The sequence below is a fragment of the Capricornis sumatraensis genome, chromosome 7 (assembly GCF_032405125.1).
Source record: "Capricornis sumatraensis isolate serow.1 chromosome 7, serow.2, whole genome shotgun sequence".
NCBI classification, from domain to species: Eukaryota; Metazoa; Chordata; class Mammalia; order Artiodactyla; family Bovidae; genus Capricornis; species Capricornis sumatraensis.
The window spans coordinates 20,870,645-20,897,092 of record NC_091075.1 but is presented as its reverse complement, the minus strand read 5'-3'; the positions used below and the strand labels follow the sequence as shown (position 1 = coordinate 20,897,092).

The 26,448-nt window shown below is 39.3% G+C and overlaps 1 protein-coding gene and 1 non-coding gene across 2 annotated transcripts in view; one reads left to right on the top strand and one right to left on the bottom strand.

Annotated features, from left to right (window-relative positions):
- DKK2 (dickkopf WNT signaling pathway inhibitor 2) overlaps positions 1 to 20,942 on the bottom strand; it is a 129,418-nt gene extending 108,476 nt beyond the window's left edge. The window contains exon 1 of the mRNA XM_068975736.1: positions 20,721 to 20,942. Within this exon, the coding sequence (XP_068831837.1) occupies positions 20,721 to 20,942 (222 nt within the window). The remainder of the gene's footprint in view (positions 1 to 20,720) is intronic.
- On the top strand, positions 11,019 to 11,125 carry LOC138082491 (U6 spliceosomal RNA). The gene has a single exon (XR_011145118.1). It is a non-coding gene; the product is annotated as a U6 spliceosomal RNA (small nuclear RNA).
- Positions 20,943 to 26,448: the final 5,506 nt, after the last annotated feature.

Genomic DNA, 26,448 nt, shown 5'->3' with positions numbered 1-26,448 from the left:
ATTATAGGAACATTCATAATTACAAGGCGTTGTCAACTGATTATAGGTGGCACTAGTGTTAAAGAACCTGCCTATCAAAGTTTGTGATTTGATCCCTGGGTCGGGAAGAGCCCCTGGAGAAGGAAATGTCAACCCACTCCAGTATTCTGGCCTGGGTAATTCCACGGACCGAGGAGACTGGTAGCAATCCACAGAGTCACAAAGAGTTGGACAAAATTGAAGTGACTTTGCACACAAGTACGTAGCCAGGGGCTTATGTGCATACAGTGATTACACACTCATGAACAATATACTGAAATTCCAGATATTCTCTTACACACTTGGTATTATCAAGTTTTTAATTTTTCATCATCCAGTGTATATTAAAAGGAAAGTCAGTATCTTAATTTACATTCTCTTTATTACTAATTAATATCAATACTTTATTCAAATTTTCATTGGCCATTTTATTACTCTTCTGTTAAGTGCCTATTCATGTTTTTTTTTTCATTTTTATGGAATGTTTAACCTAGTTTTAATTTCTTATTAACTCACAGAAATTTGTTGAATATTCTAGACACTAATCCTTAGTCATACAAGATTTGGGTTGGCTACATGTGCTGCTTCCAATTATCCAGTTCCATGTACTGCCCAGTTAGTGATATACTTTTCCTTTATGGTATCATTGGGTAGGTCAGCATTCTTACTTTTAACATAGTCAAATGTATCATCTATTTTCTGGTTGGTGCCTTGCTTTCTAAAACCCTCCTTTTCAAGATTCAAAAAATATTTATTTTCTTCTAAATATTTTTCATTTTATTCTTTTTGCATGAAAATACTAATTCATTTAGAGTTGATCTTTGTATTTAGTATGATAATGTTACAATATCGGATTTTTCCATATAGACACTCAATTTTCCAGGATCAGTTTTTATTTTTATTTATTTTTTTATTTATTTTTTTCAGGATCAGTTTTTAAATAGTTCCTCTTTCTCTTAATGATCCGTGTCTCAATCTTTTCCTTGACTCTCTAATCCATTTCATTGGTTAATTTGTCAATATCACAAAATCAACTAACACAGTCTGATATTTTTCATATCTCAAGACACAAATACTAATTCCTGTAAATGGGATTACAGAATAACCTGAAAATTTGGCAAAATAAAATATTTTTTGGTGTTAAAATGAAATACAATTTTCCTCAGGTATCTATGACAGATAAATCATTTATTGGTAATGTGGTGCTGGTTTAGTCACTAAGTCGTATCCAACTCTTTGCAACCCCATGGACTGTAGCCCACCAGGCTCCTTTGTCCATGAGATTCTCCAGGCAAGAGTACTGGAGTGGGTTGCCATTTCCTTCTCCAATATAAGTGAACACTAAAAATGAGAAATTGAATAATTATGATAAAAACTGAGACCAGGATAAATGGCATAATAACATCATAACATTTCTTGTGTGGTATCATTTCCCCTATTTCTAAACAATAAATTAGGCCTGCTCTTTCAAAGAATCAAACAAGAGCAAAAGTTATTTAAAAGTCTGAGTTTGGAGAACTAAGTCACATCTCAATACCATCTGAGCCACAAGGGAAGTCCCTATAAGACTGTTAGAGAACCCAATGGCCAACCTAAGAAATCATTCTTCTTTGTCTGCTAGCTATAAAAACCCCAAAGAAGAAGACCCCAAAAAGCCAAAGAGAACTGTCAAGAAAACACAACTAAGACATGGGTTTTGATTCTGTCTGGTCACTAAAAAAATGACTGAGGAATCCAGTATAACAAACAGGATTTTCAAAATGTTTTTGTTTTTATAGGCTATGGTCAGTAAATGCTACTTGAGTAATTTTTCCTGCCCTGGCAATGCAGACTTGATGATTGAACTGGTTTTTAGGGTACCAGATTTTTTAATACTCTAAATGTATACAGATATAACACTTTCTAGACTATAAAATAAATGTGTTTCTCATGTTTGTATTAAGGTATTTTCTTGGCAAGTTCTGCTCTGCCCTGTGTGGTGATGGTGTTTTTCAGTTGCTAAGTCCTGTCCAACTCCTTGCAACCCCCTGGGCTACAGCACACCAGACTTCCGTCTGCTATCTCCCACAGTTTACTCAAATTCATGCCCATTGAGTCAGTGAGTCTATCTAACCATCTTATCCTTGCCGCCCCTTCTTTTGCCTTCAATCTTTCCCAGCATCAGGGTCTTTACCAATGAGTCGGCTCTTCACATCAGTTGGCCAAAGTATTGGAGTTTCAGCTTCAGCATTGGTCCTTCCAATGAATATTCAGGGTTGATCTTGTCCTAAGTTAAATTCCTAAGTCAATTTTCTATGAACTACTGTTAATTCACAAGCTGAAATGCCTGTTTTGATCTATGGATATGTTTTTAAGATAGAGCTAAGGGGCTTTCCTGAGGGACTGAACATGAATGTATGGGAAAAAAAAGAAGTTACAGATGAATCCAAGCCTTTTTGGTTGAGCAATTAGAAAAACAGATTTACCATCAAATGGGTTGAGGAAATCCATGGGTGCTACAGCTTTGGAAAAGGGAAAAGATTATTTTGATATGGTCAGTGTGAAATATGTATTAGTGGAAATGTTAGGTTGACATTTATTATTCTGAAGTTCAAGAGAGACGTATTGCTAAGAAATACAAATATGAGAGTCACTGGCATATAGTGGTATTTAAAGACAAATTTCCTCTCAAAGAAAATGGCTATAAATGGCATCATAGTGTCATCAGACTGATTCCCATGTTCAAGAAATTATAAAGTTAGCTTGTCATGATTTAATCTAAGTAAACCTGTGTCTTTCCTTTGGTAAATCTATTTCCATAAGTACTTAATTTTACAATCTGCTTTGTAATGTAGGCCACAATCAGTATCAAACTCATCATTCTATGGAATAAACCATCACTTTTTGAAAATTAGGATATCTCTTCCATATTATATCATTCCTTTTAGGTCAAAGGTAATAGCTGAATTATCTTAAAGCAGTGGGATAAAATCACTTCTGAGTAATAAACTTTTCTTTCTTGAGCTGAGCGAGTAATTATGTCTACTTATCTAAAGGCAAAGCCGATCAGATTTGTAGGACATATTTGCGTAAAGATGAATAGCTTTTGGCAAAGAAGACATCATTTTCAGAATTATCTTTTGTGAGAGAGAATCAGAGTCAGGGCAGGAACACAATCTATGGCACTAAATATGTTAACCATCTACTTCCCTCATTATTCCCACTTATGTTTTTCCTACTTAGACCCATTCATTATAAGTGGTTGTTAGAAGCAGCTGTTACTAAGATGGAAAGGAATGAGAAAGTTCTTAAATATTGCTGTCTTTAAAAAAAAAAACAACTTTAAAACATCTGGGCTCTGCACTAAGAAATATTTTTGGTGAAACCGAAATGACTATGTAAAAGATTATGCAGGAAAGAACAACTAAATTTCTTCCTTGTTGCCTGCATTTGAAAAAAATCTTTTACTTTCACAGTCGTTTTTGTAAAATACTATGAAAAGTATTTAGGAAATTGTCTAGTTTTGCTTATTTTTAAACCCTTGAAGACTATTTAACATTGGAATGTGGTTGCTCAATATATACTAATGATTGGAAGACTACCATACTATGTATGTACAATGTTTAGCTTTGTTTATATATTACAGCAGTATTTTCCTTCTCTAAGAAACTTTCCCATCCTTCTGAGATGCCTCCCAAATCCTAAGAGGTGAGAGGAGGGAACACGAATGACAAAACACAATATGAAAGAGGAAATCAAAACCAAAAAGTTGGCCCAGACTCCTAGAACAAACCCTGTACCCTGGGTCCCAGCTAAGTATGAGTTAGAGGGTTATGTTATCACCTTACTTGGGGCTGTTATTGTTAGCCCGCTATATCTGTTGTCACTGGAAAACAGCATAGCCAAGTCATACTTCCCAGTGGAGGAAAACGTGGTGTCAGAATTTCAAGAAGGTCCAAATCAGGACACCTGTGTGCCAGACAGGCGCAGCTGCACAGGCGGGCTGGCCGGGGCCGCGGGACGTCATCTGCTCAGCACATGAAATGCCAGTTTCTTTGCTAAAGATGGGTTTGAAGGATGGGATTCTTTAAAGGGAAAGCTCACCACTTGGCTGTGACATCCTTAGCCTTTCTCACATTTTAAAGTAAACAATTTTAGGAAGAGGGGATTAAAGGCTTATGTCTGAAAGATGACAAGTAGAGTATATAGTGAGCTCCAGAAGAATTGCCTCAGAAGTTCTCCTTCAGATCAGCATTTGGCTTTTCATTCTGGTGACTGATGAAGTATGACTATAACTCTCAGAATATTCCAGGTGTTAAGCATGTGCAAATTCCAAAAATACTCTGTGTTCTTGTCACCGGGTTTGCAACAATCAGACCAGCAAGGAATTCTCTCTCTTCCCTAGTTCCCTTAAGCTGTAAAGAGCCATTTGGCCCCTACCTTGACTGACTAACCTTTAATGAAATTCTAGTCAGGGAAAACATGGCAGACCATCCAGAGCAATTGAACAATTAATTAGTATTAATTGTTTTTTCTTCCCCACTAAAACTGACATCTAGAATAGTATAAACTATTTGTAGCTTGGGATCTGAATGTCCTATAGTCTATCTTTAGGTGCTTACCTAGCAATCTGTTGTTATCTTTAAGTGACCATTAGTAATTATTATATATTTAAAAGGTTTGTATTTCTTTTAATGGATATATATATACTCTACCCCGCTTGAAGCTTGTGGCAACTATGATTTCTTCTTCAGAGATGAGAAAACAAAGTTCAGTATAGTTTCTAGAGCTTATATGCACAGTTCTATAAAGTTGTTAAATTTCTGAAAAAATAAATAAAACCCAATATGGAAAAGTCTCATTCACTTTAAAAAAAAAAAGTGTATTCTTTCCACTGCACTCATCAAGACAAAACTTTTCTATATTAAAACTATACTCAAATAACTCTGAGTTTGAAGCTGATCCATCATGGGACCACAGATACCAAATACTGAGCTCACTTATAATGCATATGGTCACTTTTTTAGCATTTTCTTTCCTGCCTGACTGCCTCCCTCAAGTATTTACTGAGGGCTCTGCACATGACAGGTGCTATAGGGTATTGAGACAATGAACTAATGTTATTAATACAGTGAAATTAACAGAAATTTCTTGACATAAAGTAGGTTCTCAACAAATGCTGGTTGCACTATCTTCTAGAAACAAGGACTTGTGTATTGCTTAGAATCCAACCACAGTACCAACCACACTGATGCTGTTTGTAAGATACTGGTAGAAATGTGCTAGAGAGGTACAGTCACAACATGGTTAATATCAGGCTACATTATCCATGGGGCAGGCAATGACTAAAGTTTGGAGGTCGGCCTGTTTATCCTGCTTAATTTTGTGTTTAAGACACAAGTAGCTATCATTTATGATCTTCCTCTCCTTTCCATGCATCTTAGCTTCAGAATATCACTCCTTCAATTTCTCATATTAAATCTTATTATGATGATTGATACTAGCTCTTCATTGAACATGCCATTCTTTAATCTGCCATCAGGGATTTGAAATCAATAATTTGTCCAAGGCTCTGGCCACTCTGCCTTGATTCCCTGAGATATTTTAAAGAGTTCTTAAAAATTAGGAATATCTTACTCCCACAATTAGAGCATTTTCTCCAGCTAGTCTCTGGCTCTCCCAGAAATGGACTTTTTATAAAACAGAATTACTGGTGAGGTTGGGCTACATTTTTTTATTGCTGTCTACTAAGAACCAGAATTGTATTTTGGTCTTACTTTTTAAGTGACAGTCTATCAAATAGAGTTGTTCTTTTGTGTTGAAAGCTTGTATTTTTTTAACAATAAAATTCACAGCACACATTCAAATCCAGTTTGTAATCAATCACTGGGGTGGCTATGGCACAAGACCTGAGTGTTGGTCACTTGTCCTTTTAACAATGAGAACCAAAATAGACAATGGTTTAGTCACAATGTGTTGCAGCTGGTGTGGCCAGGACCCCATTGGAAATGTGACTTCAAGAAGATTTTTTCTTGTTAAAAAACAATTTCCTTCCTGTTGGGAAGGTAGCAGGAGGGCACATAGGCAAGGAAATTTACAAGGATTTCCAAAGAGCCTTTTGGAAGCATTGGATTAATTTTGAACAATTGAAAAACATTTTTACTGAGTTAAGCTGTTTAGTCTTTTCTGTGAAACTTTAATAGGATGTTTTTGCATTAAAAAAATAACTTTTGACAGACCATCTTTTTTTTTTCCCCCCCCTGACCTCAGTGCATATATTTTAACTAAAAAGCGTCACATGAAGTAATGAGTGTCATCAGACTGGACTCTAGGGGAATGCACTGGTGTGATTTGCTTTTGCTTCCTCTTTCACAGAAAGAGTGGGCTTCGGGTGGGGAACATACTCGTGGCTTGCACTCATTAATTGCTTCCTGAAGTTCCTGCTTCCCTGAGAAATGGTAACCATATTACATAAATTCAAGCCAGGTTCTTTCTCCTAGAGTGGACTTGATTACAAGGTGACATGACAGATTTGTTTAAGGCTATCAACCAAACTGGGGTATACCACCTTAAAGCAATCAACATTGAACTGTTTACAATTATAACTACAATACTGATTCTGTGACTCCGAATGCCTTTTGGAGCTTTTTGGAATTGGTTTCACCCAGTGTACCACATTTCTTCGATGTCCTCACCTTCCGTGGGATATTCTGTTTATGGAAACAACACAAAGGCACTCAGTATCAAGGATTTTGGATACGGTATGTTAATCAGTATATATAACCACCAGTATATATGACCACTTGTTTACGGTCATAAAGTTATGGCCTTTAATAAACATGTCAATTATTTCTGAAAGTTGATTTCAAAAGAAAGGTCTACATGACAATATCAAAGGAATGAGTTTTCTGCAGTGACTAATTTGGAAGAATAAATGCTTGAGTGTGCTCGTTTAAAAAAACATATGACATCATTTTAAACTTGCACTTTACCACATTCTTTCTTTGATACATTTCAGTCCACCTGTTCCTCCACCCAGTTTGTAAGAACTTGCCCACTTTAATTAACACAACCCTTCTACCATCCGTTCTGAAGTCTCCAGACTCTTACCTTCTATTAGTACTATTTTGTTGGTTCTTACCGTGCTTCTAATTCCTTGTGAGCCTGCCTTTTTCTGGGCCAGGAAGATCCCTGGAGGAGGAAACGGCAACTCACTCCAGAATTCTCACCTGGGAAATCCTATAGACAGAGGAGCCTGGCGGGCTACAGCCCATGGGGGTTGCAAAAGAATCAAAACATGACTGAGCTACTAAACAACAACTGCCTCTTCCCACTTATGTTTCCAAAGTGCTTTCGTAAATGATAAAATTAAGATCTGGCTTCCTCCAGGAGCAGTGAGGCACTGACAAACAGGAAAAAATAATAAAAATTTAATTCTTTCCAAAATATTTGGAACAAAAAAGGCAGGCAGGCACCACCTCTTAACATGATCACCATAATGTCCAGCATGTCAGACCTTTTCTTAACGGGTTGATGAATACAGTATAACTCTTCAAGGACAGCCTGGCTATCTGTCAAAGGAACCAGAGTATATTCTGTGAAAAATGGCTAAAATAAGTAGATACTTTTTCTGTTAGTGAGGAAGTATTTTTACATAGAGATCAATATCCAGCTTCATTTTATTCAAGTTTCACTTACAGCAGCACAGAGAAGTTTCCTGTTCTTAACATAATTAAAGTCAGGGTAACCGGATAACTGAGATACAAGTGTTCCTCTTAAAAATCTTCATAAAAAGGAAAACTCGTCAAACTGTTCAGCTCTCATACTGTACTGAAAATAGAGGCTTGAACTGGACAATATCTGGGGGTCTCATTCAACCTTAAAATTCCAACCGGCTTCCTCAAATACACTATATTTGTTTTTATGGCTACTTATACCAAGGACACCGTTGAACATATGTGTCTAATAAATGTTTGTTGACTGTGACCGTAGCATCTAATACCTCTAAGAAGTAAGCAATTAGCAAGCTGACTGGCTTACCAGAAGAATTTAATCACATCTGAATCCTCAAACATACCAATAAAAAGTCTTTAGCTGGATTCTCTGGCCTCCAATTTATATGACGCTGCGGCATAGCATGACTAAGTGGACTCAAGTAAAACTGCTTGGCTTTAAACCCTAGCTCTGCCACTCATCAGCTGGGTGGTCTCAGGGCCAAAGTATGAGAAATAAGGTAAGTGACGATGTTGTGTGCCAAGTGGAGAAGTGGAGACTTCATGCCCTAGAAGTGAACATTTCTAGAACAGCTCTAACAGAGTTTTGACTTTAGAAAGCTCACTTCTAAAATAGTGTGGAGGATGGTTTGGAGAAGCAAAAACTACCACAATATTGTAATGTTCCCCTGGGAAATGATAATGGTCTGAATCAAGGCCATGACAGTTGGGATGACAATAAAATAGCAAAAGCAATCATTATTGAACAAGAAGAAGAATCCTCTAAATTAGAGGATAATTACTTAGGAGCAGGAACGGCAAGCAGGAAGCCTGCACTGTTTATAGCCTGAACAAATGTTTAGGTGAGATTCGTGCACATGTAACATGAAAGATCAGAGCTACTACACTGTTCACTAAGAAATGCCAACTTAGCAACACAATAGTATGTTTTCACCAGCTTTGTAAAATACCCACTTTCCTGTTTGAAGGGTTTGTGGCAAAAATATATTTTGTCTGTCACAGTTCATGTGATCTCACAGCCATACAACTTGACTTTACAATTGGCTGTTTCCCTGAAATGTATGCTTTGTGAACCCTATAACATATAATGTGCCCAAAATATGATGCTCAAGTTTAGTTCCAGAACTTTAAAATACACTTACTTCTATTATTGAGACCCTTATTATGCCTTTCCAAGACATTTTAAAAATATATAAACAGTAACATATCTTATACATGATAGAATAAAAATGCATAGGGCTCTTCTTAAAGTCATAGGCAGGATATTCTAATAGCAGGCTGTCTGTAGCCTGCAGGAATAAAAATAATAATTGTCATTATAACATCACCAAGTTCTAATCAGAAATGTGGAAGTATTACTACTGGCACTTATTTTTTTCCCAAGAAACCCAAGAGAATCAAGACAAAAAGGCAAAGAAAGAAAACAAAGGCAAAGAAAGAAAACAAAAGCAAAGAAACACCTTCCACACTCGGTCGGTCTTTCTTTAAAAAAAAAAAAAAAAAAAGAGGCAGTCTATCAAAACAGAAACTGAATTTATAATTCCAGAATCATAAAATCCATCTAGAATAACTTATTCTTGGTTTAACACTAATTCAGGTTTATCATTCATAAATTCAGAGTGGAAAGGTCTTAGTTTTTTCATTAAAACAGCCTCTAAAGATATCATGTAAATAAGCAATGCTTTATATTTTGCAAACAGATAAGATAAAACACCATCATTACAGGCCCTACTTTTCTGATGAGAAAACTAAGGCTTGAAGGTGTCATGATTTCTTCATGTCCGGCATATTAGACAATAGGCTAACCAGGTCTTCTCAATCTATATCCCAGCCTGTGTCACGTTCCCCTGCTATCCTATGTAGAAACTGTATGCTCAACTGTATACTCTTAGAAATAAAGTATGATGATACACATTCTGGGCACACACCCAGAAAGAACAATACTAATGTGGGATAACAGACTAACATTAAGATGTCTGAAACATCCAAGTACCAAACACAGCATTGTTTTAAGTCAGTTACTCCTGAAATAGAGAGAGGGGCAGAGGTTCGGTCCATCCCAGGTGAAGAGCTCCCCTCCATCGAGACCAGAGGCTGACAGGCAGCTGAGAAGGGAAGGTGGGAGCAGTCTGAGATGATGGATGCTTCATTCCAAGAAAACCTGCCTGCCTCTGCCGTCTACCTTCCCTCACTGGGGCTGACTCCTCAAGTACTACCGATCTTCAGCCATCATGCCCTGAGTTTGCTTCACTGGGGCTGACTCCTCAAGTACTACCGATCTTCAACCATCATGCCCTGAGTTTGCTTCACTGGGGCTGACTCCTCAAGTACTACCGATCTTCAACCATCATGCCCTGAGTTAGCAGACAGGTCAGTGGTTTTTCAAAAAACAGGTTTTGGTCAGTCTATTCTAGAGTGATGACCAGTATTCAAAGATAAAGAGCAAAGAGAACAGAGCAAGAGAGTACCACAGCATGGAATAGAAGGAAAGGACTAAAGAAATTTCTTTTTTTTGCCTGGCCTGCTGCAGTCCATGGGGTCACAAAGAGTCAGACACGACTGAGTGACTGAACACAACTGCATCTTAAGAGTATTTATTGTTGAAACTTCTATCAGGGTTGTGTGCATGCATGCGTGCATGTTCTTGATTACAAGGGGAAATATTTTTCTTTGGTAGAGACTCTTCAGCCAGGCTTCCTGCTAAATGCATTATTAAAGTATCATGACTAAAAGAGCAGGCAAGGAAAATATAGCCAAAGCCCTGTCCTTTCATTAATTTTCTTTAAATCCTACTGACACAGTTGTCATCATGGTATTGTATTCTTTGCTAATACATTTTGACACACACAAATTGAGAGCTGAAAGGGGTTCTACATATAATTTATCTCCCATTAGTTTTTTTAATCAACTGAAATTAATTCGTCTACAGAGCTTTGTTATTATTTGAAAGGCCCTTGTTAAAAGTCAGAAGATACAAGTTTCAGCAGAAGTTTCTTTGTCACAGGCAAAGTATTATTTGTAGTATTAGAGCAGATCACAACAATCTCCTAAATTGCTTCCCTCATATGTAAAATAAGCTGAGTTAAACTAGGTGATTTCTAATGTATATCCCAGCTCTAAGCATGCCCACTTTAGTCTGTTATACAAGTTCTTGAAACTTGCAGGTGATAAAAATTTTTCTTGGTTCTTTCTTTAACACTCTCCGTCTTGATTAATAGTGATTAAGCACACTTTAAGAATCTTCTTATTCAGTTATTAAATATCAAGCACTTTTAAGAGTGTATCAGAGTGCTCGCTTCAGCAGCACATATACTAAAATTGGAACGACGCAGAGAAGATTAGCATGGCCCCTGCACAAGGATGACATGCAAATTCGTGAAGCGTTCCATATTTTTTAAAGTAAAATAAAGTAAAAATAAAATTTTTTTAAAAACAAACAAACAAACAAAAAAGAGTGTATCAGATAAATGTTGAGTAAATGTTGAGTAAATGTTGAGGTAAACGTTATGTAAATGTTGAGGTTTCTCACTCTAAAAATTAATAGTTACTTATAAGATTGGAAGTAGCAAAAAATGACTCTAATGAGTAGTTCAAGCTATAAAAATGAACATTACATATTGCTTAAAATATTTGTGTGCATATTATAATATGTAACATTTGATGAGCATAAATAATAGATACTTGCGTCTTATCAGATATTAATGTAACAAGTTCATCATAGAGGAAAAAAATTGGAGGCCATTTAAATCCCAAGGATTCAAATACACAGAGGTCAAGAAACAAAAGCATTGATAGGAATGTACACAGCTTTCTTTCATCAGCAGCGAATGATGAAACAGACCAGAGCATAAGAAGATGGGGTTATCAGACTTGATTCTTGTGACCTGCATTAGTCTGACTCCGGGAACTTTCTAGCAGGCTTTTTTATAACATTTAGAAATCAGTAAGACCTGGTTGCCTGATTCCTGACAATTTGATGTTAACCATAAAAGGTTAAATTTTGATATGGAGATTTGTTTGTTTCTGGAAGGACTTCCAAAACAGTTGAGCAGGCAAGGAGGCTCAGTAGTTTAAACAAACATACCTCCGTAAGTGACAAACGATTTCAAATAAGGAAATAATGGGTTTTCCTAATGGCTCAGATAGTATAGAATCTGCCTGCAATGCAGGAGACATAAGAGACCCGGGTTCGACCCCTGAGTGGAAGATTCCCTGGAGAAGGAAATGGCAATCCACTCGAGTATTCTTGCCTGAAAAAATCCCATGGACAGAGGAGCTTGGCAGGCTACAGTCCAAAGGGTCTCGAAGAGTCGGACACAAGTGAGCGACTAAGCACAGCACACCAGCACACAAGGAAAGAAAAGAACATGGAACGGAAGGAAAAGAGAACTGGAGAGAGAATGTGAAGGAATGTCCACATTTATAGGCACAACGTCGTGGAGGAATCAGCGAAAACTAGAAAGAGGAATGAACCAGAGAGGAAGAGAGAAATTTGTAATATTACAGAAGTAGGGGACTATATCAGGTGTAAGAGAGATATAACAGGCTACAGAGTATACAGGATGGTTACTAGAAAACAGACTTTGGATTTCAAGTGACAAATTAACACAGTGCTCGTTGAGCCAAATTTCAAAAGGCTGAGAGAAAATGAGAATGAGAAGTGAGCACTGTTATCTGATTGTGAGCTGTCATCTCATTTGATTTTGAATGACAGTTTCCCCATCGGAATGAAGTTTTTTAGTTCATTACCAGATAGAAACTCCTACTGGCAGTTTATATCTAGTACATTGAAAGAAGTATATTACATACTCCAGGGAGTTGTCTTTCACTCTCAATTTAACATTATCAAAATATTTCCAGATTACCTGAATCTTGAAAAAAAGAACTCAAAACAAACAAGGGGATAAAATGGGAATAATGAGCTCTAAATCTCTGAGTCTGCTTTGTATATAACAGGCTGACACTCAAAGAGGGTTTTAAGTCTCCCAAATTCTTAGCAAGCTCTTCAGGGTCCAAGCACTCTGCATAAAGTGTCAAGAAGTTTGCCTCTACACAGCCTGTCTTACTTTGGAGAATATCAAATTAATGCTGTTGGCAGCTGACTCTAACATGGTATTCAACTGTTTTGGTTCCTAGGTTTAAATAACTAATATTGCCATCGTTGTTAGGACCCCCTCCTCACATGGTTGTATTTTTAATGTCTGGTACACTCTTGCTTCTGTGTAATTTCACCAATTATTCAATTATGTACTATTTTGCTTTCTTTCACAACACCGACCTATTATCACTTTTAATGCTGACATGCAGTACAAGAAACATGACAGCATATGTATATGTGTACATGTATGTTTTTTGGTCTTGTTTTCTCCTGATTTACAATTCTTGGCATTGGTGTAATTGAGTTCATTTGTTTCCTTCATGTATATCATATGCATTCATTTAGTTACTCCTGCCCATCTTGGTGGGGAAAATTAAGTAGCCACTTTCTATTTTTCACAGGAGCACTTGACCTTACATATTTCTGTAATGGTAACAGAAATAATAATATCAGTTAAATGACTGAGGGCACTTTCCTCTTCCTCCCTGTGGCCCAGTAAGTTGAGTGTTATTATTATTATGGCTGCTATTGTTATTATTATCCTATTTTACAGATTTTTTAAAAAGGACCAGAGATTAAGTGGCTTTTCCAAAGCCATTAAGCTAGCCAGATGCAATTGAGAAAAACTCTCCTAGGAATTGTTATGAAACTCTAGTGCTGCTACAAATCAACCGATTATCTGAAAGGCAGTTAGGAGGAGGTCAAAAGTAAAGGAGAAACAAAGCCAATAGCAGGTTCGAAACGGCTTCTCCCTCTCTGATCAGAGTGTGATGGATGCCAGCCAGACCAACAGACAGTCACTGCAGAGAGGCCGCTGGGAAGGCCCCCACTTTGCTGATGTCAGTGGGCACACGGTGTCACTCAGAGGCAGGGGGATGGGTGCTATGTGGTGGTTACCAAGAGCAAAATAGGATTTATGCAGTAGCGTTCCTTTCTGCTTGTGGCAATGCAATAATTTAATGAAGAAGAGTAGGAGAAAGAAAGAGGGTGTGTGTGTGTGTGTGCACGCACACACACGCGCGCACCTTGTTGATAGTGAATTTTCTCTGGCAGGGAGGCAAGTAAAGGCAGAGATGACGCTCATGTACTACTCTGTGCCTGCTTTGAGTCCATAAACTGTTCTCATACTCTGGCTACTCAGAGTAGCAGTTGGCATCAGCAGAGGGTTTGGGTTTTGCTATGATTTTTAATGAACCTAGAGTCATACCTGTGTGAGTTGGAAATAGAATAGGGAAGAATAAAATAAAGCCCCATGTTTCCTCTTAACTCCATACTGTATAGATAGTGTACCCATGTTTCATTTGGCTGGATTCTGTGGCAGTGCAGCCTGGTAGGTAAATATTCAGGCTCTAACACTACATCATGTAGGTTCATGTTGTGGCTTTCTGCACCTACTGCTGTGTGACTTGTACAAATTGCAAAACCTCTCTGTGTCCAGGAGAATTATTGCTTTATCAGTTATAAAAATAAGGGTTATCAGTTATAAAAATTAGGACTTACTCGCTTCAAAGGACTACTGAGAGAATTAAAAAATTAATTCAAATGAAGTATTTGAAGCAATGCCTGGCAGAGTAAATAAGTAAAAAATGGAACCTCTTACTATAATTTTATGTGTCCTATACCTACTTGCAAGCCAATTTAAGAAAATGATATTTGAAAGCCACTCTTGTCTTCCAGTCCTGGGAAGAATGTTATTATTCTACATGGTAAAGCATAACATAGAGAGTAAAATTTTTAGGAGATATTTGGATAAATCTAACACTTCAAAAAGTCTCTCTCCCTAATTGTAATGCTTTGTTTTTCTAATTAATGTTCATATTCATTCACTGCTTTGATTTATTTTCTTGCTTTAGACAGGGTGGGATAGTTAAAATGTTGTATGATAATGAAATATTTAAATTTAACCTATTGTATGTGCCAAAATTATACTTAAGTAGAATCAACCAATTAAATTAGACCCTGTAATATATTTCAAAAGATATCTGATGCACATCTGTCCCTTTCATCTGACTGTAGAAAAGAGATAAGTAACTTATTAAAATATTTACTACTTTTCTGTTTTGCTGATTTTATTCCTACATTGAAGCACATAGATAAATCTAAGCTTCTATTAAAATCCCACAAATGTAGTATCCTAATCAGGTTCACTGGTTGTGGATAAAAGTTAAAATACTAATTCTGTTTTTAGTGCTGCATAAACTGAGTTAAAATACGGCAGTTTACATCTGATATTGAAATCTCTTCTGCCTCAGTGGTTTCTGATTTAATTTACCATTACAAAGACAAGGATTTACAGGATGAACTGTCCCTAAGGACTCTGATTAGACGCTGGTGTTACTCATGGTTTTCCTTTCTTGTTTTGAACCCAAAGAAGTGAGCAGTGACCCCAAATTGTTAACATGAGAGACTCATTGGGAAGCCACTATTTAAAATATTTGGATGTTGACTTTCCTCCTGTGGACAGATGTTCCTATCAAAAAAAAAAAAAATTACCCATATTTTAATATCAGTTGACCTCTGTGTGTGGGAGAATTTATTCTGAAAAATAAAAAAACCAAAAAAACAGCTATTAGAGAAAAATGTATCATTCTCTAATTCCTGGAAAGTAAAGTGGGGACAGAGGAAGAAAAAAAATTAACTTCTGCTTTCCTTAAACAGTAATACTAAATTTTTGTTTTACGTTCCATATTAACATATTTCTATGTAATCTTAAAGCAATGCTACATGACACAAAAATCTATCTATTATTATTAATTTTGTTTTTTGGGGAGGTTGCTTCAGATTTTTAAAAAATGACTGTAAGAGGAATATAAATATTGCATAAATCTTTTCAATGATTAAATAATTAACTAGGAGTAGCTTTATCACCTTTTTATAGATGAATACAAGTGACTAGAGGTATAATGAAGCAAAATGACTTAAAAGGGCCATCAGGAAATCACAGAAATAAGACTGTAACTCTTTTCAATGCTACATCAATACCAAAGAATGAACAGCCAGAAGAGCCTGAGTCTAAAATGCTAAATATGCTGACCATGATAAAGGCCTCTGTAATTTAGCAGGTCATTGTACTGTACACTTAATATAACTGTGCAGGGAAAAGAAGAAGAACGCGTGATAGTCTCCTAGGTACCCTTCTATTACATTGCTCTCTCTACTTTAAAAATTATACGATTTGAAACATCCTGGGAAGGAGTTTGTATCGGAGAGGAGTACTCAAGAAGACTATGGTAAGGTCAGAGTCACAGCTGGAGTGAGTTTAAGTAACCTTGTCCTTTGCTTTCTCTTCTCTAACACAGAAATAAAATGATGGATGTCCCCACTTAGATTATCATTAAAATACTTTTCTTGCTATTCACTAGGTAACCACCACTTGTATCAACCATCAACTCTCTACTATCGATAGAGAAAGAAAAGAAGTAGTGTAGTGTAGATTATTTCAAATATTTTTTTTGTTTTGAAAGAATTTTAGAGATGACTTGTTTTCCTGATTATGTTTAGTGTCAACTGAAGTACAGAGGAGATAGCAAATGTTTAACCTCTAAGAGGGGAAAGTTGGCCTGCAGTTTTCAAAAAACAGGTCATGGCTAATTTTAGAAAGTTAAGCGATCACCTACAGAAAATAGGATATATAGTTTTTTTCAATGAGCATTTTCATGAGTGATGCAAATAGATATGGCATTTTTATTAAAGAAAATTTTTAAAAAAATTAGTGTTCTCTTACCAACTTCCTCAAGCTTCCATTTCAGTGTATTTCAAGCATTCTTTTCTTACAACATAATTTCATAAAACCACTGTCCCTCAAATGTCCAAATTATATTAGAAAATAATGGAATCTGAATTTACATGAAACCAATTTCACCTTCTTTTTAGGGACATATACCAAGAAGCTTTTCTACCTTTAAAATATAATTATTTTTCACAGTTCTCATCATAAGTTTTACAAATACTTCAAATTCATACAGGGTTGTGTTCAAATTAAATCTGCTGGTCTCAAAAAGACAAAACAAGGAATAAAGGCTAAAAGAAGCAATTACAAACACATTCAAAAGATTTTTCATTCACATATAAAAAATCACTGTTCATTTCAAGTGTAAACTGATTTTATAAATTGCTTTTTCAAAAAAAAAATTGCCTTTAAAGTGGCCTTTAAAAATCAATACCTCATACAACTGAGGTGATGTTGAGCAATAGTGTACTTAATCAGAATATATTTGTTCACATGATATTGAAAAATGCTTTTGATTTAGAAAGTTTGCAAGTCTCTTCATAAATTGAGATGTATAAATTATTTATATATATGCTAGTTACAGTCCTATGACCTAATTTATCCAATATACATATACAAACGCATACTACCTTTTAAAACCCATCAGTAATAACAGATGCAAGTGGAAAGTCAAATTAAAACAATGTGAATAATTCACCAAAATAATTTTTGCTACTTCTGTTTCCATCACCTGAATGAAGACTAAGACATTCAACTTTCTATGGCAGTTTGAATCAAAACTCATAACTATGTCTTTGAAAACAAACCTAAGGATGAGAATTTTAACACCCTTGGAGAACAGTGCATTTTCTCTGGGCGCCCTCTAAATCTTTCCTGAAATTCAAAGACAACTTTTCCAGAAGTGATTTACAAATAATCCACCTTGCTGACAAGACAAGTAGAATTCCTATAAATAAGAATATTTTCTTCATATGAGATCAGACTACGGTGGATCAAGAAAACCTTGGAGCCCATTTAGCCTCATTTTCACATTTGTAGATTAATGAATTATTGAATTTCTTCAATAATTTCTTCTGCAATAGCAATAACATTTTTATTTTTATTCTCCATTATGAAAATAAATCAGGAAAAGTAGACAATCATTCAACTTTCACTTAAGGAAAAGAAGACTAAAGACTAAGTTTCTGACGTTCATCCTTGAGGTTATATCTTACAGTCTCTGGTCCCTGTATCTTTACTGTTCAGGGCTTCCCTGGCGGCTCAGACAGTAAAGAATCCACCTCCAATGCGGGAGACCTGGATTCAATCCCTAGGTTGGTAAGACCCCCTGGAGGAGGGCATGGCAACCCACACCAGTATTCTTGCCTGGAAAATCCCACGGACAGAGGAACCTGGCGGGCTACAGTCCACGGGGTCGCAAAGAGTCAGAAATGACTGAGTGACTAAGACAGTGACTGATTGACAGGCATCATCAATCAAAGATTGGGGATGGGAGACAGACTTATTAGGCCTCAAGATGACACGATATAATTAGTTTTAGCAGTTGGCATTTTACTTACAAATTTTCTCAATCAATTATTTTGTGATGGATAAAAATTCAGCTCAACTGATTTTTATTTGTAGTTTTTCTCCATAAAAGGATGTGGCATCTTCTGTTTGGAACAATCTTTCTAATTTCCATTCCATTGTTGAAAATAAGAGTGCTAAAATTTTTGGTAACCACATAAGAAGTGGAAGAAAGAAGATAAAGAGATCCATAAGTATACAAAGAATTCCTCTACCTCTACAAGAAAAAGATTTTTTTTTCTATTTGTTCCTTCACAGCAGTACACATTTTAGACCACCTGATAAACAAGTGCAAAGCCAGAATATACAAAAGGTAATAATTTTATTTTCCAGCTATCCTCCTGTGATTCAACTCAGTGTTTCATTCCATGTTCCCACTGTCTCTAATATGTTACAATTTTCTCACAAATATGATGTCAATTTTTAAGGATCCTGTATTACAATTAAGTGAATATAATGAAATATATTCCATTGAACCACTAAGATATGGAGAACATAAAAGATATTCAACTAAAAAAAAAGGAACTTCAACTGATGTATAAAAGAAATCTTCAATTTGAAGACATGCAACATAACTCACATACTCTTTAAGGAGCAGAAATTTGGAGAGATAGAAAAATAAGCAAACATATTTGTATATGGATGTAATATCAACACATAAGTGATAAGCCAGGTTTTTAGATGGATCCCACAGTCTAGCCCATATAACTCTATGGCTAGTGGCAGTACTGACAACTGATAATTTGACTGAGCAACATTAGGTGTTAGGGCCCATGGTGTCAGAAACAGAAACTTTTAAACTTCTTTACAGAAATTCACAGAATGTACATAGATTAGAATCAAAAGGAACCTCAAAGATTACTGGGTCCTTCCCTCTGTTCTTGGCTGAACTCAACACGGCTCTTTTCAACAACTGATAAGGTGGAATTTGAAGTCAGTAACATTAGGGGGAAAAGTCAGATGATTTGGACTGAGCGCACCCTTTCTCTGTAAGCTTTGACCCATTGTGTGATGGGTTTCTAAGAAAATGTTGTCAGCTCCTATTGAAAATGGCAGAGCATTTCCTAACGAGGAGAAAAAGGCAATGAGAGTGGTCTTGTAAGTGTGGATGGAGGTGTGTGCACATGTGTGAGAATATGCACCGGACATGTATGCCTGTAGTGTGTATGCAGATGTATAGTTTATTTCCCCTGAGTCATTAAAAAGAATCCTGTGTTTGCAGACTTTGTTATCCTTTCAGAGGAGAGCTGAAATGTTTGACATTTCAGAACCCAGGAAGCATTCTGGAACTGCAGAACTAGCAAAACTCTCCCGTGAGAGGGCAGTAGGGGGCCAAGCGGAGCAGACTCTTCCCTGTGGTCCCTCCAGCACCGGGCTTGGCTGTCAATCTTCACCCTGATGCCTGCGCCGCGGGCATGGGCAGTGGAAGACGCTGCTGAGAGCGCGCACAGCAGCTGCAGCAGGCTCCTCTCGTAAAACAAGGAAACCCACGATCTGTGGGGCAATGAGCTGCCTTTATGAATTGACAGTTGGGCTGTGTGAGATGCCGGTGCTGCTGGGCAAACTGGCTCTCAGTCTTGGCTTCCCACAAAAGGAGCGGAAGGGGGAGCTGTAGTGGTTCCCAGTGCCCACAGGGCCCCCTTTCCTGGCCGCTGTACGCTGGCCACAGCGGGTGCCGTGTGGAGCATGCGAGCTCTTGTGTCTCTCTGTGTGTGTCTGTTTGTGTAACTACTGGCATGACTGTCAATCTCCCTGTCTGCCTGTGTGACAGAGAGACAAAGATGCTCGGGAAAGTTTTCACTGGAAAACATACCTCGGGAGTTCTCCTGGCCATGTCCCAGGTACCCTGGTCCTCCGCACCTGATACTACCTCTGTCAGCTCATTATTTTGTTTCCTCTGGGATGATTTATATCCAGACGTGAGAAGTGCACATGTGCTGAGGTTTTCCGTATGTGACCTTACTTCCCGGAACTGAGAAGGAAGGAGAACCTGAAAAACGGTCAATTTTCCCTTCGGATTGTAAAGTGCATGGGATAAGAGCCCAGAAACTGGACTCAGACTGTCCGAATTGGAATCCGCTCTGCCACCTACACGAAGTGTATGCTTTGGGCAAATAGCTTCTACTCCTTGCCTAAGTTTCTTCATTTGCAGGGAAGGCATGGTAACAGCGCAAAGCTCATAGGGTGGTGAAGATTAAATATATGGAAACCTCATAGAACAGTACCTGACACCCAGTAGTTGCTCTGTGTTAGCTAGTAACAGCATCCTCGACATCCGCTGTGTTAAAGGTGGAGAAGGACCGTCCTGGCCATTTTCCCCATCGGTACTCACTAGCGCTCCGTACATGCCCATATCCCAAAACAGAGATGAGAAAGTACCCTATCCCCTATCCATCCCGCCCGCTCCACATCCTCCAGCACCCACACCCACACAGCCATCTCCGCCAGCGCAATCGTGCATCTGGGAACCCCTCCCCAGCTATCCTGCGCGCCACACCTGGGGGCGCACTCCTTGTGGGCTAAGTCAAATGAAGTGCCCAAGAGCCCGGGTCCCTACCTCTTCTGGTTGAAGAGTGTATTGGGGGTATTTTCCTACCTGCCCCAGGTTTTTGCCCTTCTTACTGCCGCCGAAAGCCAGTCCTTGGTAAGTGCCCGCAGATCGATTGGCGGCCTGGGCAGGCGTCTCCCCGCCCAGAGAGGACTTGATGGAGTTGAGTTTGGCCCGCGAGCTGCCGAACTGTGAGCTCTCCACCATCAGCACCGCGGCCAGTAGGAGCAGGCAGCGGGAGGAGTCCTTGCCCCGCATCAGTGCGGCCATCTCCCGGCGAGGGGTCCCCCGGGGAGGCGCAAAGCCCGCAAGGATACGGATACAAATGGGAAGGAGGACCCCGCACGGGGCCCTGCACTCGGGGCGCCGGGACTCGCAGACTCTGTTCCCCCAACCCCACTTGGCTTTGGGGGCCCAGCACCGTGTGAACTCAGTCTCAAGCCTCAGACCCGGAGGAAGCACGACCCAAGCAAGACCCGCTTCTCCGCCAGGGCAGGAAGTTCTGCAGTAACTGGAAGCAATCAAAGGCGAGGCGCCTTCTCGCCAAGGAGGCGTGACCCGAGGTGCAGGCAGACCCAGCCCCACGGACCGCACCGCTTCCGTTGCTCCTTGCCCACACCTCCTCCGAGGTCCTGCCTCGGCTCTCAGAGGTCCAGTCCTCCTCTTAACTGCTCAGGAGGTCCACATGAGTTCGTTCTCCTTCGGCCTCAGTTGCGTTTTCTCTCCTCTCTTCCTTCTCTACCTCTTACGTCTCAACCTCTGTGGGACTCAAGTCCTCCTTTTCAAAGTTAGCGGGCACTAATATGGGAGAGCAGGAACCGCCCCCAGACCGGACCCTGGAGATCAGAAGCCAGCTAAGGTTTCCCACGCGCATGCAAAGTCGCCCGAAGCGGTGTTCAACCAGCCCGCAGCCAAGCGCTGCCGGGGATGCTGCGTCGCCCCCGGAGCTGCCCTGCGCTCCCTGCGCTCCGCTCGGTCTCCCTCGCTGCATCTGCTCTCTCACCGCCGCCCCCTTTGCTTTTTATAGCTTCTCACAGCGGGGTGGTTGGGGGGGGGCTCCCTCCGCCCCCAATTCAAGAGTGACAAAGAGTAAAACCGTTTCTATCACCCCCACGTCCCCGCCCGCCCCCCTTTTCTTTTTCCTGCGGCTTTTCCTTCTGAGGCTTCCCCTTCTGCTTCTCCTCGCCCCCGCCCCCTACCCTTCCACCGAACAGCAACCGAGAAGATGGGATTCACCCCTAGAGTAACAGGCGGACTCCTAATTCCTGACAACCAACCACTCCAGAGGGTGGAAGAGCCTTTGCCAACAAACGGAGGGCAAATGTGGAAGTGAGCAGGGGCGAACCACCACCGCGGTTCAGGACTGCCAGCACCCTTCCATGGGTTCCCCAACCCACCTCCAGTCCCTGACTCCGAGAGGAGCCCTAGAAAAGCCTGATAGAAGGTTAAGGAAAATGAGCATCTGGGCGTTAATGGTCTGTGTACAGAAGTTGGGTTTTAGCCTGTGCCTCCCAGAGGATGTGTGAGGCTGGCACTGTATTGGTGCGCTAGGGAGTGTGTAACCGATCCAGATGGGGCTTTGGGAAGAAGAGCATCAGAGAAGGGGAAAGAAAGTCCCACCATGCTACCAAGAGGCGTTTGGCACTTTCTCGTCTCCTCCTTCTTCACCCTACAGACCCCCTCCCCACCACACAAGGAGCTGTTTGTCTCTGTCTCTGAGGAGCGCCAGGCATGGGGGCAGGGGACCTGAGCTCTGAACCTCACAGTTCTACCGGACACCTTTACCGTCCTAGGCAACTTTACCATCCTAGGCAACTCCTCCTTTGCAAAGAGGAAATCCAAGACAGGAATGAACTGCGGACGAGGGAGTCTCTGAGGTTCTGCCTCTGCTTTCTGCCTCTTCGCCTCTGGCAATTATATTCAGTGCCTTTCCTGGGCGACCAGGAGGCTCGCCTGTCTTTGCTTCGGCGGGAAAGAGGTTCAGAGAAGGGCTGGAGCGCGGCGCTTGGGGGCGCCAGTGGCAGCTGGCGAGGAGAGGAAGTAAGCTAGAGATGAGAACTGTCCCAGGCAATCTCCCTGTTTGGAGACGATCAGAGGCAATAGAGCGCCCAGGCTTCCAAAACAACCCGAGGGCTTAGGAAATTGTTGCATTTCTCCTTCTCTGGTGTGCTACCATCTGTGCACAGAGAAGCCCGAGGCTGTGCAGCACCACCACTCAGGAAGCTGTTCTTTCGGAACACGTTTTCGAATTTTCAGACCCGAGTTCCTCAGCTTTCACACCGGATCCTGGCACACAAGGGCACGGACAGGGGCACACAGTCAAGGAGGTACTGAGAACGCTAGCCATTCCTTTCTTTTCCCGCAAAAGGGCTGAGGTCTAAAGTGTAAATTTACAGCTGGGTCCCCCAGGCTGCACCAGCCTTGCATGTCTCTCTGCCCTGTTGTGTGAATCTGTGTGTGGAATTCATTTTCAGAACGATTTTTTTTTCTTTTTGAATACACAAGCAAAAGATTAAAATTTGAGGAGCCCTCAGGTATGTTTTCTTCAGATTGCCATGTGCTTCCTCAGAATATAAGAGATTTACCTTAAAAAATTTTTTTTTCACTTTTTAAAAATGTGCCAAGAAATGGATTTGTAACGACAAGTGAAACATTCCAGGCACTACTGGAGGGCAAGAAAACTGACTTATACTCTATAGATCAGTACTTGGGATTCAACGCATAGACTTTACACCCGGGCGTATCTTTTGTCTTCATGGGGATTTGCCAATCAGAGAAATAGAGAAAATTAAGTTAGCAGCCTAAAGGTTTGTATATTTTTCAAGAGTATTTTAAACGAAGAGGAAAAGAGAGTTAAATATGTAAGCAATAAATTGCTTAACCTCCACTTGAAGAGTGTGGATACAATCTGCTGAAGAACCACCTCAAATGAATCAAAAGAAAATTTGAAGATACTTTGCCTGTTTCTGTTGATTCCCTCTTTCTTTACCACCAATCAAAGTAAGATGCTACATAGTCAGAACCTAACTCCTGGCATGTTCTACAAAGAACTAAGTGTAAAGCTCAGCGTACGTACTCTTGAGAAACCCCTAGGCTCTGGATATCAGGATAAAGAGATTATCTCAGAGGTTTACACAGGATCCTACAAATTCCAAAAGCAAACTTTGCAAATACAGTTAAAAATCAAAGTTCACATGAAAGTCACTTTCACAAACACTGTCCCTTTTATATAAAACAAAATCAACTGCTAAAACATACACAACTACACCTGAGGCTAAAAAGGAGGTAAAAAACTAACTTCATTTATGATCCAGATGCTCTCTGTAACACTGTATAGAAGACAGAAACAGACACACAGAACCCACATGCAGACAAGTAGATACGCATACACACAATCAGCTAACTGCAAATAAACATAATCCTTTGGATTACTGTCATGATCCCACACGTGTTTTCTTATGTGTTTTTGTAAGTATGAAGACACAAATTTCATATTCTACAAAAACAGACTTTTATACCTTTTGCAATAACATCATTAGGAAGCAAATGTATAAAAGCAACACTATACAGAAGTATAGGGTCCTCTTGACCAGAGGAAAGTGCCTCTGTGAAAGTGCCTCTTTCTCCTTTGGCCATAATCTCCCTCTTTTTGCTCCTCACCGTAGGGTCACTTTGGTTCCATAGAAAAATCACAACTGACTCAGCAGTTCCTACCAGGTCTTGATTTCCTTCTGAATACTTAGGACCAACGTGAGCTCAGTGTGCACCTCATTGCCTGATTCTTGTTTTTCATCCTATTACCTCTCCCTACATTAGCAACTACTTCCAACAATAATCTATTTATCAGCTGCTCATTTATTCACTGTAAATTTATTAAATGTAGGGCCTGGAATATATAAAAGTGAGTAAGTAAGGGCCTTGGCATTGGAGGGGCTCACATTCCACTGTGAAGGCCTTGACTTACTGAAATCTGCCTCCACCCATCTCAGGAGTTGCTGCCATGACCTTCCTCTGTTCTCATCTGCCACTGAATTCTGCCAGCCTCAGTCTCTAAGAGGGTATTTGGATCTTCCAAGCTAGATTGAATTTTCACATGACTATGGGAATAGAAGTATTAGGAGTGTCCCTCCAGAGTCATGTCTTTTCTCGTGAATTGCATTTTAATAGCATACAGGGAGACAGTATCCCTATATTTGTGATTAAATGCAGATAAATGACACTAAATAAGAATAGAAGTAGGGTACTACAGTAAACTTGGAAAGGGACACTAATTTTCAGTAGGGACCATAGGTCCACAATCATTTTGTTCACATGAGATAGACATGAAACATCTTCATCATGCTGGCGTTAAAGGATTTGGAATTTATATTTTCGTAGGTTTCCTCTCTCCATAATAAATCAATAAATCAGCCTAACTGGTCCTCTATTCTAGCAAGACTTTGGATCTTACCACTGACAATTTTATGTTTCTCACTTTGCCTAAGGAAAAACAGTACCATGTGTCAGCACCAATTACATTTTAAATAATGCATAATAAATAGTTGTTAGCACTAGTACTTACACATTATCAGATATGAAAAATTGCATCTCCTGTACACACTATCCTTGCAATAGTTCAGCTGTTCACTCTCTTCTGACTTGATCTCCTGAACAACAGAACCAGCTAATGAGAAAAGACCATGTCACTCACATTTAAGGCACTAGCTGCACTTGGTGTAAAAAAGCACAGGTGAAATGGTTCAAGTTTATTTTGGAGTAAATCAATCAGAAACATGATTTCTTAGCCAATGTCTTGTTTTTTGATCCTAACACATCAGTCTTCTCAATACTTAATCTGCCACCCAAATGAAAGAAATTTATTAAAGTAGTCCCTCCCCAAGAGACTGAATCCAACTACAAAAAGCATGCAAATAATATAGTCAGAAACTCAGGTAGAGAAACTTCTATTGATTCTTGTGCATACGAGTGACCTTAAATAGAACTGAAATTAGATATCATCAAACGTTTAACACCAAACCTGTCACAATTTCTGCTGGTTCTACACCTCTACTGCTGAGCTCTGGCAGGCTGTTTCAAGATTCATCTTTGGAAAGAGTACTAGACTTGGTGGCAAAAGGGAATTCTACTTAATTCTTGACAGAGGCCAGTGGTTTCCAAACTCTGTTCCTTGGATCTCCAGAATTCTGCAGAAGTCTGACAAGGAAGTTAGACCTGCTCTTATTTTTGACAGGATCTCATGGGAAATGGCTCCAACAACAGGGATTTGTAAATGCCTGTCTTGTTACTGTTTTTATTTGGGGGAGGGCTGTGTTAGTTGCTTGGTTGTTTTTAATCAACTGCATAGATATGGATGCAACAATGAGTTGGGCAAAATTCTGTATGAGCCCTTAACCTGCCAACTACATGGAGTGATTGCTATCCTGTTACTGTTGCAGATTTTTTCCAAAACAAACACTCAAAGGAAGAAACTATTGAAAATCTGGCAGTTTTTCCAGTCAGATATGATCATTTGAAGTAAAGAATACTAAACAATGGAAGGGCAGAGTAGCTAATCGAGTCATGGTAAAATGTGTTTGTTCTTGGTCAGTTATCTAAATCTATGAATATAAAAACAGAAAAGCTTCAACTATAAAATAAATTGTGGCACAGACTTGAAAATAATAGGAAAACTATTTACAAAAAACTAAGGGAAAAAGTTTCTAAGTGGCAATTTAAAATCTGTGTTTGAAGCCTAACCAGGCTTAGTAACAGGAAATGCAAACTGTGTTGTTCATCT